Source organism: Anolis sagrei, chromosome 3 (assembly GCF_037176765.1).
Source record: "Anolis sagrei isolate rAnoSag1 chromosome 3, rAnoSag1.mat, whole genome shotgun sequence".
In the NCBI taxonomy this organism is placed as follows: Eukaryota; Metazoa; Chordata; class Lepidosauria; order Squamata; family Dactyloidae; genus Anolis; species Anolis sagrei.
Window position 1 is genome coordinate 68,690,143 of NC_090023.1, and position 21,597 is coordinate 68,711,739.

The window sequence follows — 21,597 nt, forward strand, 5'->3', positions numbered from 1 at the left end:
GAGGGAATGCAAACAGAGATTAACCATGCCCAAAGCCACAAACATATGTGGTCCCCAGTGAATCCTTCCCCTCTCCATATTCATAAATACAAACATTATTCTTATATTCACCTCTACACTCCTAAAGCAAAAAATAGGAACAGGATATTTCATAGGCAAGGCACTGAAATGCAGACTAGCATTTTAAATGGGGCTCTACGAGGCAAGGCCAGGTGGTAATTCCCACATGAATCTATTCTTGAGTTTAGTCCAATTTTTAAAGTAGATATCCAAGGTGTTGAATCTATTTACAGGACACTTTTTTACGGTTAAGAGTATAAAACAGAGAGGCTTCACCACCTCAGTAATTTATATGTTCTATACCACTGCAATAAAGTTCTTTGTCTATAAATAAATCCAGTAAATTTATAGATAAATTCAATAAATCCTTGCAGCTGTTTAATCAACTGGAACTTTATTTTGCAGTTAAATCGCTGAGCTGCTGAACTTGCTGACCGAAAGGTCACTGGTTCGAATCTGGAGAGCAGGGTGAGATCCCACTGTTAGCCCTAGCTTTGGCCAACCTAGCAGTTTGAAAACATGCAAATGTGAGTAGATCAATAGGTACCACTCCAGCGAGAGGTAATGGCACTCTATGCAGTCATGCGGGCCCCATAACCTTGGAGATGTCTACGGACAATGCCGGCTCTTTGGCTTAGAAATGAAGATGAGCACCAATCCCCAGAGTCGGACACAACTGGACTTAATGTCAGGGGAAAACCTTTACCTTTACCTATACATAACAAACTAGCCAAATGTATACTAGGCTTGTGCACGGATCCATTTTAGCTGTCTTCCTTCGGCCAATCCAACTTCTTCGGCTCTGCCATATGGCCATAACAGCAAAGGCTCGGCCATCATGTTTTCCAGGCCGTAATGGGACCACGTGGCAGCTGATCATGGTTCTCCCTCCCCTATTCAGTACCATGCAGCATGCAAACCTTAACTCCATTGCTGAAGGGAAAAAAGAAAGGGTGACAGGAAAGGTGCTTCCATAACCCCATTGCTGAAACCCAGGCTCCCTTGAAGGGAAAAAAGGCAAGGGTCACAGGAACGGAAAGGGGAGCTTCATAAATTCACTGCTGCCATCAATGGGGCAAATCAAGCCATATTTTCAGCTATGGTCCAAAAACAGCCATTCGGCTACCCGCCCATTTTCAGGAGGCGTGCATAAATGGATATGGGAATCTACCAGTATCCGGCCAGCAGAAACAGATCAAGGTTCAGCCGAAATGCCTAATGTATACAACTGGGGACAACTTTATTACTTGCAGAATGAGATTAGTTTTCTAACTGACTAACTAGTGTAAGATCAGACTCTAGACTTATAAAACAATATACAAAGGTCCCTCTCACTTAGTCTGGTTGTTTAAACTGAAATTGGATTTTTGTAAATGCTGGAGGAAGCAGTGATACTGAGACAGTGCGTTCCAAGGGCATATTTTAAATTCTTCCTGGACCATGAATAGCTTAATCCTATTAATATGGAAATACCATCTACAATGCCACAAGCTTTATAGAATTTGGAAAATAGCTGTCATGGGAACAAGAAATAAAGTATTATCCCTCGGGTGCCAGTCTTATTCACAATTAACCAGGAGATCTACAGAAGGCAGAATGGAAACAATGCTAAATCAAGGAAAGAATAAAGACTTTTTCTTTCTTTTCTGGCACTGCTTTGAATTAACACCAGGACAAGTGCCACAGCAGATATGATGGTACAACTCAAGAGGGAAACATTTTTGGCCAAATCAGGACCTGAATACATGCATCCACATATATGTGTACATACACATGTACAGATCACCAAAGGTAGGAGGAGGCTTTAAAAAGTTTGTGCTATATAAGCACATAAGATTGTTCGCATACTCTTGAATACTGGAGCCCCCGATGATGCAATGGGTTTAATCCCTTATGCCGGTAGGACTGAAGACTGACAGGTCAGTGATTCAAATCCAGGGAGAGAGGGTTGAGCTCCCTCTGTCAGCTCCATCTCCTCATGTGGGGAAATGAGAGAAGCCTCCACAAGGATGGTAAAAAAAAATTATTAGGAATCCATGAGTGATTAGACTCAAAAATAACCCTCTCTTGGGATGAGTCGCCCTAGGGCTGAGAACGGCGGTCTACAAGTGCAGTAAATAAATAAATTCCACCAAAAATACAGCAGAGTGCTAGAAGCACACTTCACAATCAGCAGAAACGTACATGTGGTGAGCTGGGATAAGCTTCTGTTGCTTAGGATGGCACAGGATTGCAGAACCAAAATATACATTCAAAAGTATTTGTTGAAGTAAAAGAAATACATTCTGGATAGGAAAGTGCTTGGAGCTAACTATCTTTCTAAATCTCATATTCTAAGGAAAGCAAAGGTAACAATATCAGAAAAATATGCATTCACTACATCTTGCCTGGAGAATGGCAAGATGCATCTTCACTAGAGGAGTCAAAAGGCAGAAGAGAGAAAAGATGGAGATGGACCATGTGATCGAAGCGTAGGACCAATCAAAATGGCAGTAAAGAGGAAGCTACATCATACCTCAAAGAGGTCACATTTCTACAACTTCAAATGGGGAGGAGGTAGTAGCAAACAGGAAGAGAGGAGTAGAGACAGAAAACGCCTTCTAGGAAGGCATGTATAGGCATAGAGAAAGGAATCCCTCACTCTAATCCTGCTTTCTTAGTCTAACTATTCATTGGGGACTGAAGATTTGTGGAGTCCAGGATGACACCCAACAAAAATCAAACTTCCCAGTGGCCCCTGGGCAACATCCTTGCAGATGGCCAATTTTCTCACACCAAAAGCGACTCGCAGTTCTTCAAGTCATTCCCTACATAAAAAACCTGCTTTGGAAAAAATAAATATTTTGAAGCATGTAGGATACTACTACCAGGAAAGAAGCCTAAAGGAAAGTCTATTCAGCTCAGAACTATTTGCAGCTCTGAGCCCAATTTTGGATGTGTGTTAAAAATTAAAACCCTCTGCACAGACAAATGATCTTTGCTTTGCCACCTTTCTACAGTAGACTGTAAACCAAAACAAGGTAATTTAAGTGTTATTCCCATTTTCAAGGTTACCTGATTAATGCTTGGTCTCCCTTGCTTCTTCTTTGAAGTCGTGTCCAAGCCCCAAAGAGAAGAAAATCGGCTTCTCCGTTTGCTTGCTGATCTCGACATGGCCTGTGTTCTTCTCCTGACGCCAGATTCACCTGTGCGAGCTGCCACCTGCCAGGGACCACAAAATGCATTGGGGGAAAGTGTGACAAAGGAATTCACTTTCAAGGATGACAGAGTGTAAGTCAAACAGTTTAAATGTTTTGCTGCTGCACTTTTAAAAAATATTATAATAAAATTCAGGATGTAATTATAAATAATTAACATGTGCACTGAATACATGCTCTGACATGAGTTCCATACAAACTGCTTCTGCCAAACTGTTCCATTGAGAGCTTCTGCACAAAGTGGATACCCTTCTTCTTCGAGTACATCATTCTTCACATGAAGTAAGAGGCAGAACTGGAAACAGAAGTGTTTCCCCTCTCATGTGTTAGACCAGCATGATTTAAATTAGGAGTGAGCAAAAATATGGACTGTATGCTGTATGCAATCTGTGGATTCAACTTTTGAGCTCCCTGATGCCCTTTCTCCCCAAACTCATACATGTATAATTGTCTATCACTGTTTAAAATGACACCCGACTAGGACTTATATATTATGTAGCACAGTGGTTCTCAACCTCTTGGGTCCCCAGATGTTTTAGCCTTCAACTCCCAGAAATCTTAACAGCTGATAAACTGGCTGGGATTTCTGGGAGTTGGAAGCCAAAACACCTGAGGACCCACAAACTGAAAACCACTAATGTAGAGTCTCAGGCACATTGAGAGTATGCATTGTTGGATTCAATACTTTCTTCAATTGGAACTTGGATCCTATGCCAAAAGCTGAAATATTTGGCCGAATAACTTCCTCTCCCAAAGCACCTGCATCACATCTGATATTATTCTTGACCTCTGGACAATTTTTGAGGGCTTCAGAAGACGGATCAATAAAAATTGTTATCTCTCTTTCTGTAAGCAGAAATTTCTACAAAATTCAAATTCCTTTTGCAAACAGAATGGCACTGGCAGATCCAATTACAGTAGTGAATCAGACATACAGAATCTTATATTCACCTCAGTGCCAGCATCTCAAACCTGAAAGAGAATCTGATAAAGTGCCAGCTCTCCCATGCAGAGGGTGGACTGTTATGCAAGCTCTATAAATTGCTAAGCACTAGAGCAAGTCAGTGGAGAAAAATAATGCACAGGATAACCACATTATTTCTCCTTGAACATCATATATATTAAGGGCATGAGGACTAATATAGTAGGAGATATAATAGTAACTGCATATGTGAATATCACAAAATAATTAATGAAAGGTGCTATGATCAAAGATGTGTGTATAAATGTATGTGTGCAGCATTTGTTTATATATAAGGCCCTAAACAATCCAATTAGCTGAGAAAGTTTTGCCTTTGCAAATAATAATACCAGCCTTCACAATAATGACTGAAAATAAAATTCATTCCGTCCTATTTTTTCTTTAAAATGCCAATTGAAGAAGCATTGAAAAACGTAAAGTTGAGGAGAAATTTGCCACAGAGACAATGCCTACTTTTTTATTTCTATAGGAGCAGAGACCAAGAATGACCTTATCTCACTGAAATGACCAGAGGCTGCACAGCAACAACAACTCAATTAACCTTCTTAAAAAAGCACCAAGTGATTTCTATTTTAGCAACAATAACCTCTGGCGTCAGCTTAAACTCACCAGTGCATGAAAAGATGACACTGAAAAGATTCCAAGACGGCCCATTGCATCCTTCGTCGGACGACTTGCAAAAGCAAGCAGTGTTTTTGGATTTGGTAGTTCCCCTCCTTGAAGACTTGCTAAGTAACACCGATACCTAAAAAGATCCATTTGAAACTGTTCCAGGTTTTGTTCCCAAACAAATATCTATAAAAAGAAATTTGAGAACAGAGAATAAAAAGTCAAAGATAAATGAATGTTAAGGTACACATGCTAATACAGATCCACAAATACTACATTTCATTGAATTGTATCTTCTATTGTCCAAATTCATTACATTCCTAAGGAAGGAAAGAGGGTTTTAACTGTCTAAATTACAGCAATGCAGATATCTTTATTCCTGGAGCAGAGAGAAATTCCGAGACAGCTATTACTTTGATATGAAGCTAATAAGATTAACATTCCAGTCTTAATTTCCTCTGGATTCTCCTTCTCTACTCTGCCCCACAGATACTGAAAATCTGTTTTTGTACAACAAACATGAAGACATCAGAGCTGTAACAACAACCACAAAAATCTCCAGGCTCTCAATAGGAGCAGCTTAAAAGCCAATGAAGTTTGATGCCATACTAAAGAAAATGAGTAAAATACACCAGAGAATACATTAACATCTGTCAGTTGCTGAGCACCACCAACAGTCTGTGTGGTGAAGATTGTCAGTAGGAAATACATTAAATATGCTGGAAATCTCCATAATGCTGCAACAACAGTTTACCTTTGGTTAAGGTTCTAGACTTATTTAACAGCCCTGGTTAAAGAGCTGTCGTTCAGCAAAAAGGGCCCCATATGTTACCTTTTTTCAATTATAGTGCAAGCTTAAATATATTTACTCAAAAGCAAGTGGAACTAAGCCCACGGGCTTACTTCTTGGTATGTGCTCTACTATAATGTAGCTTAAGTTACTATAACTAGTGTTCTATAATAACAATGCAGACATATTTGGAAATATGCGTATATTTCACAGATGTGTGCTCAATGTATACAAGTAAGGCACCTGGTCAAGAATAGTCTTCTTCTTCTTGGAGTCTCTAACAGAAGACAAACTGAGGAAATGCATTTCTCCCATTTTCTTCATCTTCTCATCCATGTCAATCTTTTGCTCCAGTTTTTTAATTTCTGTTTTCAACAGCTTGACGGTGTCTTCTTTGTGGTGCTGCCGTGCTACTGCTGTTGCACAAGCTGAGTGAACTGCTGTAATCCAGTTCTCCAGTTCTGTTTGGCTACAAGTCTTTAGAAAACAAAAGACAGAAGTCAGAATCTTCACAGTGCAGGTTTTTAAAGATAAACTGAATTTGTTCATAATAGATTCTATTCTGCATGTCCATAACTGTAAAGGTAAAGGTTTTCCCTGACATTAGGTCTAGTCATGCCCGACTCTGGGGGGTGGTGCTCATCTCCATTTCTAAGCCAAAGAGACGGCGTTGTCCGTAAACATCTCTGAGGTCATGTGGCTAGCATGACTGCATAGAGCACTATTACCTTCCTACAGGAGCGGTACCTATTTATTTACTCACATATGCATGTTTTCGGACTGCTAGGTTGGCAGAAGCTGGGCCTAACAGTGGGAGCTCACCCTGCTCCCCAGATTCGAACTGCTGACCTTTCAGTCAACAAGTTCAGCAGATCAGTGGTTTAACCCGCTGTGTCACCATAACTGTCCATAACTGTGTCTATATACTTATTTGTTCCTTCTAACAGTTCACTCTATCAATGGAAACTTCACAAAAAATAGACAGCTGGAGAGGCTTTGCAAAACACCACAACAATTCAACATTATTCAGTCCATCTCTGAACCCAATGATTTAGAATGAGAAAGCCTGACAGGAGCCACAGTGCATGTCTATATATATTTATAGAGTAATTGGTAGCCTGCAACAAATACTTATATCACTTAATGAACATGGTGCCCATTGATACTGTAACTATGATGAAAGCTATGCCACTTCCCTGCTGAGAAAGCTTACAATCATCAATTGTCATGTCCCCGCAATACCCCAGTGAGACCACTGCATTTTAGAGCTGAAGAGGAAAAACTAATAATGAACAGAAGAATGCACATCAAAGAGAAAGTAACTTGAAGAGCTTCACTAGATTGTCTATGATTTTGAACCATATGGCAACATATGCTGTGTTCCTAGTAATGTTATCAAGATGGGTAGCAACAAATGTGTGTTTTAAGAAATACTTTTTACTCATTAACTGCTGCAGAGAATGACTTACAAAATAGAAATCCTCATGATTTCATAAAACATGTGTTCAGTGTCCTTGATTAGTATGTGAATTGAATAAGGCTAGATGTAAAATGTCCTTAACTGTAAGTAGATATCAATTTAAGCACTCACTGGTATCAACACAGCCTTGTTCTTTCCCAGAATACAATATATTGATCTGTTTTAATAGGATCTGCTGTTTGAATGAATCTTTGCAAATTGTTTTGTTTTTCTATGATATAAAGTTAGCTGCAAATATTTATAATTCCTGTAACTATAACTTTAAAATGAAGGGGGAGGATGGGGATTGGTGATCCTATTCATTCTTAACCCCGGATATGAACTTAGCTTCCAATGTTTAGTTAACAGAAAGCCATGGTTGCTATTAATATGGTTAATGCTTATACAGACGTAACTACTGACCACAGCTAAGGGCAGTAGAAGGAGAGGATATATATGAGAGGGAAGGGAGTATAAAACCCCATACAAGTCCATGGGTAAGATTTTTGTGTGTGTGTCAGGAGCGACTTGAGTAACTGCAAGTCACTTCTGGTGTGAGAGAATTGGCCATCTGCAGGGACGTTGCCCAGGGGATGCCCTGATGTTTTACCATTCTGTGGGAGGCTTCTCTCATGTTCCCAGATGGGAAGCTGGAGCTGACAGATGGGAGCTCACCCAGCTCCCCAGATTCAAATCGCCAACCTTTTGGTCAGCAGTCCTGCCAGCGCACAGGTTTAACCCACTGCGCTACCAGGGGCTCCTCATGGGTAAGATCTAAGTATGCAATCCTAACTTACAAACAATCGTAAGTCAATTTAGGCCATTGGAAGCTTTATTGAATCCTAACTTCGCTCCATTCAGGGACACAGGGTTCTGTCCTAATTTGTGCCAACAAAGTGGCATTCCCCTTGAACCGAAAGACATTTGCATCTACAATAAATGTGACTCTTCTTTTGATTCGCCCCTTCTTCACTTAGCAAACCAATAAATTCCTCTGTCAATAAAAATGATTGCGCCACTTAAGGACAGATCAGATGGTACAAGAGTCTTCTACCTATTCCTAATCCCTTCCAGCCTTCATATCTTTGAGTTAAGTCTGCACTGGATCCACTGCTTTAGGTGCCATAGTGGTAAAAAATAGATATAAAATGGAACGAATGGATAAGATTCAAAGCCCACACTCTTTACTAGGTCATTTTATTAGTTAGCCTTTTCATTCTTTTCAAAACCCATTTAAGGTCAATTAAATACAATGTCATCGATGTCATAGTTTATGCAGAAGCAAATTCTAATTTACTGCATTCCCCCATTCTCCCTCTACAAACATCATATATAGCTGTATTCAGCAGATAAATTAAATTGATTTTTTAAAAGGAAAACACCTCCAATTGAGGTAAGATGTCTAGAAACAGCATATGGTGGACCTTTGGTATCCACTAAGGCTAAGTCCCAGGATCCTCATGAAACCCAAATCCAGGAATGCTCAAGTCCCATGACATTTATTTCTTTAATATATTTATATCCCACCCTTCTCACTCTGAAGGGGACTCAGAGTGGCTTTCAAGAAGGCAACAATGCAATGCCGCATAATCAGACATACAAATACAAGCATATACATTAAGAACCCAAAAGTTAAAAACATCTGAATATTAAAACCAATAATTAAAATCACACAATCCTAAATCATAGTCCAGGAGCCATTCCAGCCATAACTGTATTTATTCCATATTCACTTATTGCACTGAATTATTGTTCAAAGGCTTGGTCCCATGGTCACATTTTTAATTTAATTTAAAGAGGTAGAGAGCTGATCTGATTTCATTGGGGAGGGGGTTTCACAGCCAAGGGGTCACCACTGAAAAGGCCCTGTCTCTCGTCCCCACCAACTCCACTTGCAACAGAGGTGGGACCGAGAGTAGGGCCTCCCAGAAGATCTTAACCTCCGAGGTGGTTCATAGAGGGAGATACGTTCATACAGGTAAGCTGGGCCATAACCGTTTAGGGCTTTACAGGATAAAGCCAGCTATTTGAATTGTGCTTGATAGCAGACTGGCAGATAGTGGACCTGATGTAACAGGGGAGTTGTATGCTCCCTGTATGGCGATCTGGTGAAAAATCTGGCTGCTGCCCATTGGACCACTTGGAGCTTCCAAACAGTCTTCAAAGGCAATCCCCTGTAGAGCACATTGCAGTAGTCTATTCTGGGTGTAACAAGAACGTGGACCACTGTGGCCAAGCCTGGCTTCTCATATACAATGGTGTAGTAAAATGCTGTCCCTTATATAAAATGACAAAAATCAATGTTTTCTTTTTAAAATTTTAAAAATGTTTCCAAGCTATGGGTGGAGGGCCAGCTGTATAAAAATGATTTCATCACAGAAATTCGAACTATCTTTATTCACTCTATGCAGGAAACTAGAAGTGAAGTTTAAATTTTAATGATTCACCACATCAAATAAATCATTCAATAGTTATAGCAATGTTTTGACTGAATGGTAATAGAAAATGCACATGAAGTTGCATTTGGAAGAGAAAGGGTAGGACTGAGCTATTTAACACTCTCAAACTAAGAGGGCCTCAGTTTGCCTCCAAATGAAAGGTGAAACCTTAAAAATAAACTGCACATAACCTGAAATATGAGAATGCAGTTTTTAAATGCTTCAGGCATCGAGTAACCATGTGGCTTGCAAGTCTCGTTGATTTGTGTAGGCTGCATCATAGCTGCCTCACTAAAGAGGAAGTTAGTGGGAGATGGGCAGCATATTTGGATGCAAGACAGTAAAAATACATTTACAGTGAAATGTATACTTTGGCTGTGCTGAACAACCCTCTGTCTCTCTTTGACTTTGTAGTAAGTCTTTTTAATAGTTCTTTTTCAATGTATGTGTAGATAAACCAGATAATATTCTGAAGACCTTAAATCACAAGGCTTTTAAAAGAACTTCTAATGCTTTTTTAAATTTTATTCAAATATTACTATAAATGTGCATGAACGATCTGCAAAGATACATTATGACTAATGTGATGTACACAGTTTAGCAATTCTCTGAATAACAAATCAATCTTGTGGGAAGGGGATTACAGTAACTTGCAGATTATTTCCATAATTACGTCCAATCTTTCTCTCTTCCCGCAAATCCATCTTTGTTTCACCATGTAAATCCTTTAGATTTACAATGGCCCCAGCACACAGCTAGCAAATAGTTTCACAAATCTAAAGAACCGTCTGAAATATTACTTTGACTATTCATTCTGTGCTCTTTCCCACAAGATGTCACAGGAAAATCTAGCTCTGATGTCTCAGTGAGGAACTTGTAATAAATAAGGCTCTATGTTGCCACAAAAGCTGTGGACTTCGTCTGACCCCTAAAGTCTTTAGCCTTTATGACATTTCTTTTTGAGAATCAAGGTCTCCAAACAAGATCTATTTGTAAGATTTTCAGTATTCTATGAAGATCTACTTTGGTCCTCACGAAATATGACATTAATGCTGTTCCCTTATGCTCCTTTACTTCTCTTCCCGTGACCCCTCGTGCCCAGTAAAACACTGTAATATGGACAACATACTTGAGGGAAAAGTTAGAAAAGGTAGAGACATGAAAATAAATGATTTAAAAGAGAGATTATGACACTACAAAAGGCCTATATTGTAATTGGGGAAAGAGTTCTATTTGTCCTATACAATAGGAAGAAAAAGACACAGCACGTGGCAGACCTGCTATCATTTTTTTTAAAGGAGAGATCCATAGACAACAAAGGTATAGTTCCAATTGAGACTACAGTCCTGAGGCTTTAGGGGATTGGGACTGGTTTGCAGAAACTCACAATTTGTTTCACCAAGCTAAATGGTTGAGAAAATATGTTATCTAGAGATAAAAGCATGGACATATTTTTATTCCTATACAGATCCCTAACAGAAGTCTGAGCATTGTTATTCCTTTCTCTCTCTACACTGAAATAAATGAGTAATATGGGCATATGGTTACAGTAAATGAATTTGAAAAATAGGAAACACAATGATGATTTAACCCTATATTGTTACCTTATACCCACCGAAATTAAATACATGAGAAAAGTAGCAAGACATACTGGGTTATTCTACCTTCAATCTCAACAGAAGTGCAACAACACATTTTATCTATACATGTTTAGTCCTACTGTGACAGGGAGCGAAGGAACTTCTACTTGTTTCATCTACTGATAAGAATTGTTGTCCCCTTTCATATTAAAACCATCAACATTTTTAGTTGAGGTGGCACTGTTAATTGCTAGATGCATGTGCGTGTCTAGTTTCATACTTTCCTTGTGGTCTCTTCAATAATTTGATACTCACAAAATAACAATGGGACTAAAATATACTGTAATTTCGCAAAAACATTTTTGGGAAACTATAGTATATACACTGAAAAGTTTCTGCTGGAACTCAGATGGATGCAATTGATCACTTAAAATATATATTTTTGTAGACTAATTAACAGTCTTTTATAAATAAATTGACACACTTCACAATCTGGTGTTTTAAGTTGCTCAAAATGGAAGCAAAAAGAGTTTAAATCATTGTATTGTAAATATTTTAATGTGAATATTTAATATTATTCACTAGCTTGAGACCATGCAGTGTAAAGATCTGAAGTCTCTTGCAGAAATTCTCCCTTATAACCAAAGTTTTTCCACCCCTGTGAAATTGGAGGGATGACTGTATTATCATCTTGGGAAAGTGCTCTGACTGAGGACTTTGGGCCAACAAAAACCTGGGCACCATTACAATTTACAGCTTACTGTGCCAAGAGAAGCACTCTGGTATAATTCTTACAGAACCTCTTATTATGATTGAACAGTTTAATGGCTATTCTTTATTCTACTGATGACATAAGAAATCACAATGTGAATACAAGTGATATATCTAAAATCCTAACCCGCTTTCTTGCTTGGTGGTTGGGAGGGGCTGTCCTGTAAACCACCATTTGAAAAGAAATGAGGTCACAAACAGAGATTATATTTGCTTCCTATATATATATTACATAGAATAATATATTACAATGAATTGGAAGTCAGATAAGAAAAACTATTGAAATAGTAGATACTTTCAAACAGGAAAAGAATGAGATCACTTAACATCCATTTAAATAAGTAGATGGGAAAAAGAAGAATTTCTTTTTTAAATGAGGTAATCACTCTCATCTAGCAATTATAATCTAAATAAATAGAAATCTGTAATTTCAAATCATATAATTATGGCACAGAAAGGGATTTCATAGATTATTTGAGCCAGTTATTTTTTCAAACTGTGTTTCATGGAATCTTGGAAGCTTATTTTTGATGCTTCAATAAAAAGATCTATATATAGCAGGTCAGCTTCATGGAAGAAAGCGCCAGTACCACCTCAGAGACCCAGCAGGCCCTGGTTGCTGTCATTTTCTCACCCAGGCATTGAAAAAAATATTTTTTCACTATGTACAGAGAAATAAGAGTCAATACTGATAAGAGTTCATAATTTACCTTAACATTTATCAGAAAAAGTACCATATTGTTTCCTTCTCTGAGTGTTGTGGTTAAAGGTGAGAGTTTAGTTGGTGCCAGGCAGACCTAAAAGAAACACTGACCTTCACTACTCTCTCAGTAGCCCTTCGAGGTGAAGCTGCTGCCACTATTTTCTCATGTGGGAATTCAGAAAAGCAAGAAGCAGTGATGTTTTGGAAAGAGGAGACGGCCTGATGTTACTTTTAGGCTCACTTGAGACGGACTAAGTTCTTGCCCCTTGCTAGTGTACTCAGAGAAGTGGATGGTTCCTTTTTTGAGAAGAGTTATGATAATCAACCCAGGTTTTTGGGGGGTCAATGTTTTGACTAAAATTTCCCAACTTATGCGTGAGTATATATGGTAGGCAATCTAAATGCAGTCCAGAATCTTCTGGAATCTTTCTATTTGAAGTGACAGTTCTGGACTGGTCCTGCTCCCTAAGGCATTGGCTGCTGGTCCTGGGAGACCTCGCAGGACCAGCAGCCAATGAAAGAAACAACCACAGCCAATGGGCACAAAGACAGTACCAGTCACTGGAACATTGGGAAACCAATACTTGTCAGCTTCCCATATCAGATAGCTCTGCAGAACTGTTCTATGGTATACAGAGGTCCTTGGCAGACAGGCAAATGAATTTGTCTACTTGGATGTTTAGATTTTAGAAGCCACTGATGTAACCAAATCTATCTATGAAGAAATATCTGTAACACACATGTATCCCAATTCCTCCCACTCACTGAAACATTTGCCTAGGCTGCATCTTCCTTCTGGAAAAACACATGAATATAGGAATATTTGCAAGCCAACATCAGGTCTATAAACAAAAGCCTGGTTGTTATTTGTTCAGATCAGTGTACAGTTCTACAACCTGATCTGCAGCAAAAAGAGTTTGTGTGCTGTAAAGTATATCTTCCCCCAAACTACAAGTTTCAAAGATATTAAATGCACATTCCTTTGGTTTTACTCAGACCCGCCAACAACTCCCTGTAGAAGGAAGAAGTGCCCCAAATATGTCATCACACAGTTGCAGATCTACATAATAAGAGTCTAGCCTTGTTGAAAAACTAGGAGTGGATACTTGTCAACCTCTAATAAAGTTGTAAAGCCATTTGGTTACATCTTGACACCAGAGTGTTTTGGATTGCTAGATGAGCAAAAGCTACCCACTGTTAAAATAATTAGCTTTAGTAGTCACTACATGTTAAAGTAACCATCTCTCAAGTGCTGGGGCACCACTCAGGACTTTGCCTGAAGCAAGAAAAACAATTATCCAAGGGCAGAACAAACCTGAAATAGAAAGGCATCACCAAGGGAATTGCTGAGGCAGAAAACATAGTCCTTCTTTGGGTGTTCTGGCACTGCTTGCACTATGCTGTTTTCCACCCAGACTGCATGTTTCGGGATGCTATTGTGGTCTATTCCAGATCTTCCATCACTTTCGTAGAAGAATAATGTACAACCTTGAGAAAAACAGCAAGTATTAACAACCAACAACACATCTGAACAAGACAGCATTTACAGGCAACCGTAATAACAGCTGGGGTGGGGGAGGAGGGGACATGTTTAGAGCCTTTTCTAAAGTATTACTTTGAAATTATTTCAATCCCCTTCAAGTCTAACAAAAAATAATAATAGAAATCATCAAAGTTGTAGAAGGACATTGCTGTTGAAATATATGAGGCAATCTTGAGGGTATGGAGCTTTGGAAAACTGGATCAAGGCCCTACTTCATGACAGAAGGAGGTTAATGCTTATCCTATCACACTTTCTAAATTCATATGGTTAAAACATATGGCAAATATTTTTCATTGGATACACATGGCCTACATCCATATCAGTTAAGCTGTCCTTGTTTAAAAACTGAATCAGGTTCACTGTTCATTGAATCCAGAACAGACCATGCATATAAATTCAGTTCTTCCAAAAATGTTATATGGTTAAGTGCAATTCATAATAGGAAATATATAATTGAAAGTGACAAATCTCCATTAAAGAGAACAAAAAACAGACTCTCTGCCCCACAAAATACAAAGTAGAAGATAAATAACATAAGAGTCTAAATTAAAACTGAAAGCATTTTCCTCAAGTGTTTGAGTTGGGGAAAAACACATTGTGCATAATTTTAGCCAGATCTATTGATCTTTAATGATTATGGACTGGAACCTTTTGTAATCCCAACTAGGGCAGACCCACTGAATCAATGAGGTGTATTTAATATTACTCACCATTCAACAACTGACTTAGTGGAACAACCAAAAAGACTCAAGTGTAAGAAACTTAATATAGTACAAGCTTTTGTAGAAAAGCAGTGTACTGTCAGATGCATGCAATGATACATTCAATAGATGAGAGAAAATAAGACTGCATCATCACATACTAAATCATATTCATTCCAGATAACATTGCTTTATATCAACCCATCCACTCACCACAAAGTGAGAGTTCCAGAACACAATATTAAAACCAACAGCAGAAAAGCATGCTTTGGCACAAGTAGATACATAAAAAGGTACATCACAAGAAAAGAAAGTGTGTGTGTGTGCGCGCCTGAGAGAGAGAGAGAGAGAGAGAGAGGTAGTATGCTGAAAAAGTTCCTTTTAAAAAAGAATGAAAAATTGTCAATTTTAGCTCTGGGAAAATGTATTATCACATCAACATAAACATGAAAGTATTCCTTTCAGATAAGATAGAATCTGAGTTAGACGAATGCAATTCTATGTTCTATTAGGCAAAAATACCATAGATCTTTTTTTTAAAATCAGCATTATTATCCTAGTTTCAAGATATCCCCTGGTTATCATGTTACCATATTAACCCAAGACTTAGAGAAAACAATATTCAGCAAGACACAGCAGATGTTAACTTCAAAGCCTGAATGCTAACATTATTAAAACCTGGTAATCCGAGAAACAAACATTGAACACAAGTCACACTTTAAAGTAACACCTCTTTTATACCCCTCTGTCCTTTCTTTCCTTCCAGATGGCTTTTTGTTTATTTGTAAACACCACCATCCCACTCCCCCATCCTGCTGACTGCATGAATGATTAGGGCCCCCTTCTTTGCTCAGTCAGCCATGGCGAATGTCTGATCTATTTTCCTGTCTTCAGTAGCAAAGCAAAGGAAGATCTCATACACATTCAGCTCCTATAAACTGGTGCTCCAGGCTGTGTTTGTTACCAAAATAAATAAAAGTGAAATCAGAGGGTCTGTTTCTTTTTTATTTCTTGGGCTCAGCCTTTCTGTTTTTGGTGACCTTTCAGAACAATAAAGCAGAGAATTTGAGTTGCAATATGGCTTTGCCTCTGACCTCTTGAGCTGGGGTCCATTTTGACACTATGCTCTCTCAATTCTTACATAAAGAGGATTATAATATATGGGACTTAGCATTAATTCTTTTAATTTAGAAGGAATAGGTCTATACAAGACCAAGGTGACCTATTTTGGTAGCTTATCCCTGTTTTTCTCATGGATGAAGGGTATGAATTTGACAGCAATTTCAAAAGGGTGGACACCATGCTACCATTTCCAAGTCTCTATGTTTTCTGTCATGTTTTCCATCTTAGGCTACAGTGGAAGAAAATTTAAATCAGAGTGGGAATTGCATGAAGGCCAGGGACCCACTTTATAGGCCCATTCATTTTTCTCTGCAGTCCATCTCAAAATGATGATAGCAAATGGCATTATGCCATTTCCTGTTGTCAGTTTGAGAGGGAATACTGAGGAAGACAGGGATCACTAGGCTCCAAGTGAAGGTGTGTTCACATGTTTTAGTTGTTTGGGGATTACTGTTTAGTTTGGGGCCAAACTACCCCAAACTGCTTCAAAATCATAAAAGAATTTGGAAGATTGATGAGCCTTTGGGGGCCCACCAAAGGTGGGGTCCAGGTTCTACTAGTGGCCTATGGGCTGCAATCTGCCCACCCAACCTAAACACTGATATATGTATAACTATGTGACCAGATTCAGATATTTTTTCATCCATGCTACACTCATGCAAGTTGTGAGCCAAAACAAAGACCCATGTTGCCAACTTAATCTGTCAACCTGTAATTAGGTGGACATTCCTGAGAAGCATTCAAAAGCAAGAAAATGATGGAACCAATGGAACAGAATTTCAGATTCCCATGGAACAGAATTTCAGATTGTTCTATTATCTGAATGCAACTGCTATAACAGAACCAATGAGGCATTGATAAATATGTCTAGGATTGAGTCGTAAGGTCTCCAGAGACACTGAACTACACATTCTTTGCCATTACTTGTTTCTATTGAAGCCAGAGAGTCCTCCTCTTCTTCAAAAGTTTATATTCCTATAAAATTCGAGTATTTCACAGGAATAAAATGTAGTGAAATGCTGAATTAAATGACTGCCATTACAGATCTACATCGAATATTAACAATCACTGATGGAAATGGTTGTCAAATGCTGCTATTGTTTTTAAAACTTGGCTTATAGCAAAAACTAGAAAATAAATATCAACTGGAAATATATACATGTTTAGAAGCATCAGAAGCAAAGGGTGTCTGTTTCCATTAACTTATCCTTTCTGCTACAGGTTTATGTACACTGACACTTTGACAGTGTTTCAGTGCTGGCAGGCATAAAACACATATTTTGTTTTGGCTTGTTACATATAATATGATGTTATCCTCTCCCCGCCCCACCCTGAATTCTAAAAACAATTTTAGCTTCACAACAACATCAGAATATAGAGCTTTTTAAAAAGCATTGATATATGGTACAACACTTCCCAAGTGTTTGGAATCCAAATTTCCCACACCTAGACTCAAACATCTAGCTATAAAACCATACTGACATACTATACATATACTCATCTACAAGTTGAGCTTAAGTTGCAGGCAGATTTTGGAGCCAAAATTATGGATTTTGATATGACTTGTGGATAAAATCAAGGGTCTTTCTGCAAAGAGGGAAAGCTCCAATGCCACAACAGGCCAAGTGCTGCTACCTCTTCCTCACACAGGCATTAAAAAGAAGTAGTGCCACAACAGAGTAGAAAGTGTTGGTGCTTTTTTTGAGCTCTGAATCTCATCACATTTGCCATTCTACTCAGAGAAGGAGGTGACTCCTTTTTTGATAGGTGTTAAGGTCAAGTGCTCACATTGACCCATGGATAAATCAACCCATGTTGTTTTGGGTTGATTTTTTACTAAAATTTCTAGACTTATACACCACTATATATGGCAATTTCTGGTGCATCAAAATATGAATTTTGGAAAATAATTTCCCTCATAATATAATCACATTTTATAAAAGTTATTTTAATTTATTATCAGGATCCAATGCTGCTTCCAGTAGATCCTTACTTCCCTCCAGAATGTGGATTCCCTGCAGCTACAGTCTTCCATGTGCTCTAAAGGGCTAAGAATCCCTTTGAAACAGTTTGAGCAACTCAGAGAGCTACAGCAGGAGAGCAAGGTAGCTGTATGTTCTGCTGGCTTTTAATATAGACGTATGTGGAATACCCACATACATTACTGAGTCTTGGCCTGATTCTGAATTATGGTTGCCATCTAGAAAACTGGAGAGGACCCCTGAACCTTTAATGGTTCTGCAGATGAAATTTCAACCAGCATTGCTTGTCATATAACTAAGTAACAAGCAACACCTGCAAGAATTCCATCTTCTAGTCCAGGGATCCTCAAACTAAGGCCCGGGGGCCGGATGTGGCCCTTCAAGGTCATTTACCTGGCCATCGCTCAGGGTCAACCTAAGTCTGTAACGACTCAAAAGCACACAACAACAACAAAAATCCTATCTCATCAGCCAAAAGCAGGCCCACACTTCACACTGAAATACTAATAAATTTATATTTGTTAAAATTGTTCATTTTAATTATTGTATTGTTTTTAAGTGGTTTTTGCACTACAAATAAGGTATGTGCAGTGTGCATAGGAATTCATTCATGGTTTTTTCAAATTACAATCCTGCCCCCCCAACAGTTTGAGGGACTGTGACCTGGCCCTCTGTTTAAAAAGTTTGAGGACCCCTGTTCTAGTCAGTCATTAATAATATAGAAACCATCTTCAATTTTCACTTTGGCAATCTTAAGCTTAATGCATTATATTTAGCAGCTTTAAAATATCACAAATGTTTGCTACTTCCATAAATACAAAACCTTTTTGGTATCAGAAGCAATGCCGTGTACTACTAGCTAAATCATCTGACTTCTCTTTTTTGTAGGATCTACATGACTACACAAGTGGTGAAAACACAAACAGTCCAATCACCTTACCTTTTAAGGAGACCCAGTACTGTTTCCATTTCCTCCGCGTGGCTAACTCCACCTTCTTGTTCTTTTTGTGGACGAGGAAGTTTTTCACCGCAAGGGCTCCAGCTTTCCGTACAGTTCCTTGGCCCGCAGTGAGAAGTATATCCGACTGTCCTGGGGAACTCAGAGTCCCGCTGCTCTGCTCATCGCTCAGGGCAGAACCAGCTTCATCCAAGTTATCATTGGTGCTGCTCATCTCCAGCTCCCTCCGAAAGTTCTCGTAAACTCCCTGACGGGCCCCATCTCCAGTCGAAGAGCTGCCACTATCGCTGCCAGCAAAGGCCCGGCTGGTGGTGGGAGAATAGCTGGAGTTAGTGGCATTGGAGCGTCTAGAGAGGAGGTCTGTGTCAGTTGTTGCTCCCTCAATCCCACTGTCAGCAAATTCGCTTCCTTCACCTGCATTAACATCCTGGTTCAATAAAAGAAAGGAAACATGATGGAGAAGTTGTTCAAAGCAATGTAGGGGATTTTTTAAAGGAGGGGGAATCATTTGAGTATAATACTTTGCAAAGCATCTAGAACTGCCTCCACTGACCTTGTGCCCTCCAGATGTGTTGGATTAAGCCCCCCAATTATCACCTACAGTGGGGAACCATGTTGGAGAAGAGTGACAACCTCCATTCCAAAATCAACAAGGCCACAATTTACAGTAAAATGTATCACATTTATCTGACCTTAGGCCATGTGGAAAAACACAGATTTCATTGTCTTCAAAATTGTAACATTTTTATAAAGTAATCTGATATCCTGGAAACAATCCAGCCATGCTGAACACTTATAAGGATCAATCTGAAATGGTAATATAAACGCTGAAGGTAAAAACTGGGGAGAGGGTGGGGGCATCACACTTTTAAAGTTCTGTCTTTTTGCTGACACTGGATTTTACTACTATTTTCCTGATCAAATTGCTACTGCAATTCATTATTTTTAGTTAGCATTTGTGGTCTTTTAAATATTAATAACACTTTAAATTAGAATACAATTAAGAAAATAATGGGCACAAGTCAATCCCAGTTCAAATTTTAAGCATGTATTTCAAGGTGAGCATAAACACACCTAATCATCCCATTTAAAATCAGGGGTATTCCAATGTTCTTTAAAGTGAGATGGATTCAAATCTGTTGTTTGCATTGAGAAAATATCAATTCTAATTCTTTCATATTTCCCAGTGTGTATCAACCCATTATTTTCCACACCATTCTGGAGGGTTTCCTGAAGGCAATATTCTTCCAGCAGACTAGGGGGCAATGAGTGGAAATCTGAGAACTTAATCTGTTACTGGATTTTATATTATTTAGAATCAAATTATTTAGCTGTATGCTATTTTCTGTGCTTGTGGGATAAAAATGAGCCATAAAATGTTGATAAACTAACATTTACATCTGTGACTGAGGAAATCCTGACTGGAAAAAAAAACACTCAGGTATATGCATACACAAATCCTCAATGCTGAGGGGTACAGAATCCCTAATATTTTTTGACCAGTTACATATATCATTGAATGCAAATTTTTGTCATTCCAATGAATGCAAATGATTGGAACATAACAAATGACAATGTAAAGCCTTTTGGCTTCTATTTCAAAATACTTTCTGCATCTTATTAATATTCAAAAGCTGCAGCTTATGACTTTCTAACTTATTCTGATAATCATATTTTCTCTCCTTCTCTCTCTTTCTCCCTTTTCCAAAAGGTGAACAGCTCCTACAGAGTCAGGGATGAGGACAACCTGCAAAGGAGCAATATTAGCCTGACAAAATTATTTATTTTTATTTATTTTATTTCAAATATTTGTACCCCACCCTTCTCAAACCTCCCCCCCCCCCCCCCGGGGGGGACGGGACTCAGGGCAGCTTACAGCCAGCAGCGATTCGATGCCCCTATATACACATAATAAGATACAATAATTACATATACTTCTATGACCAGATACCGAATTTCTATGACCAGAAACTCTATCAGAAGTTTGTCCATAGTTCATAGCGATTGTCATCATTACCATTGTCATTGTCAGCATACTACCCAAAGGCCTGATTTTTAACTTCTTTCTGAAGGAGAGGAGGAATGTGGATAGCCTAATGTTGAAAAGAAACAACTAACTACAGATTCATTTGTACCTATGAGAATTCATAGTTCTTCATATCATCACTTTGTAATTTCTTTTTCTCCAAAAGTAGCTGCATATTAAAAGCAGCTGAATTTCCATCTCCTTATGGCTGGAAGATAGTTTTAGAATGCTGAATTATGTATTCCTGAAATACCCCCACAGCATTATAGTAATAGAGCACTTCTGTGAGTTAGGAAGGCGGGGGGGGGGGGGGGGGCAGCAAGCTTCCCAGTTAGCCGATCAAGGCAAATTTCCTGCAAATCCGATTGGATGCTGTGAGCAAACTAAATGGCACAGCTGCTCCCTAGGCAGAGTTGCCTTTGAAGTGGGCTAAGGAGCACGTACACCACTTGGAGCAAAGAAGCTTCTGAATGTTGAGAAATTGTGAATGGTAGAGACTGGCGAATGAGGATCTTCTTCAGCACACTTGTTCATGCATAAACATTCCCTGGCATGTCCTGGACTATGTTCTGAATTCAGGTCATGCATACACCCTTATGTGTGCATCTATGTAGAAAACTATCATGAAAAAGATCTAATCCACAAATCTTTCACAAAGTCCAAAGGCAATGTTCTT

The 21,597-nt window shown here is 38.8% G+C and overlaps 1 protein-coding gene across 8 annotated transcripts in view; it reads right to left on the bottom strand.

Annotated features, from left to right (window-relative positions):
- TIAM1 (TIAM Rac1 associated GEF 1) overlaps positions 1-21,597 on the bottom strand; it is a 260,834-nt gene that overhangs the window by 70,474 nt on the left and 168,763 nt on the right. For all 8 annotated transcript variants that reach the window (XM_060770440.2, XM_060770445.2, XM_060770442.2 and 5 more), the window contains 5 exons: positions 18,878-19,322; positions 13,905-14,077; positions 5,882-6,115; positions 4,849-5,034; positions 3,115-3,261 (listed from right to left, as the gene is read on the bottom strand). In XM_060770440.2, the coding sequence (XP_060626423.2) occupies positions 3,115-3,261; positions 4,849-5,034; positions 5,882-6,115; positions 13,905-14,077; positions 18,878-19,322 (1,185 nt within the window). The remainder of the gene's footprint in view (positions 1-3,114; positions 3,262-4,848; positions 5,035-5,881; positions 6,116-13,904; positions 14,078-18,877; positions 19,323-21,597) is intronic.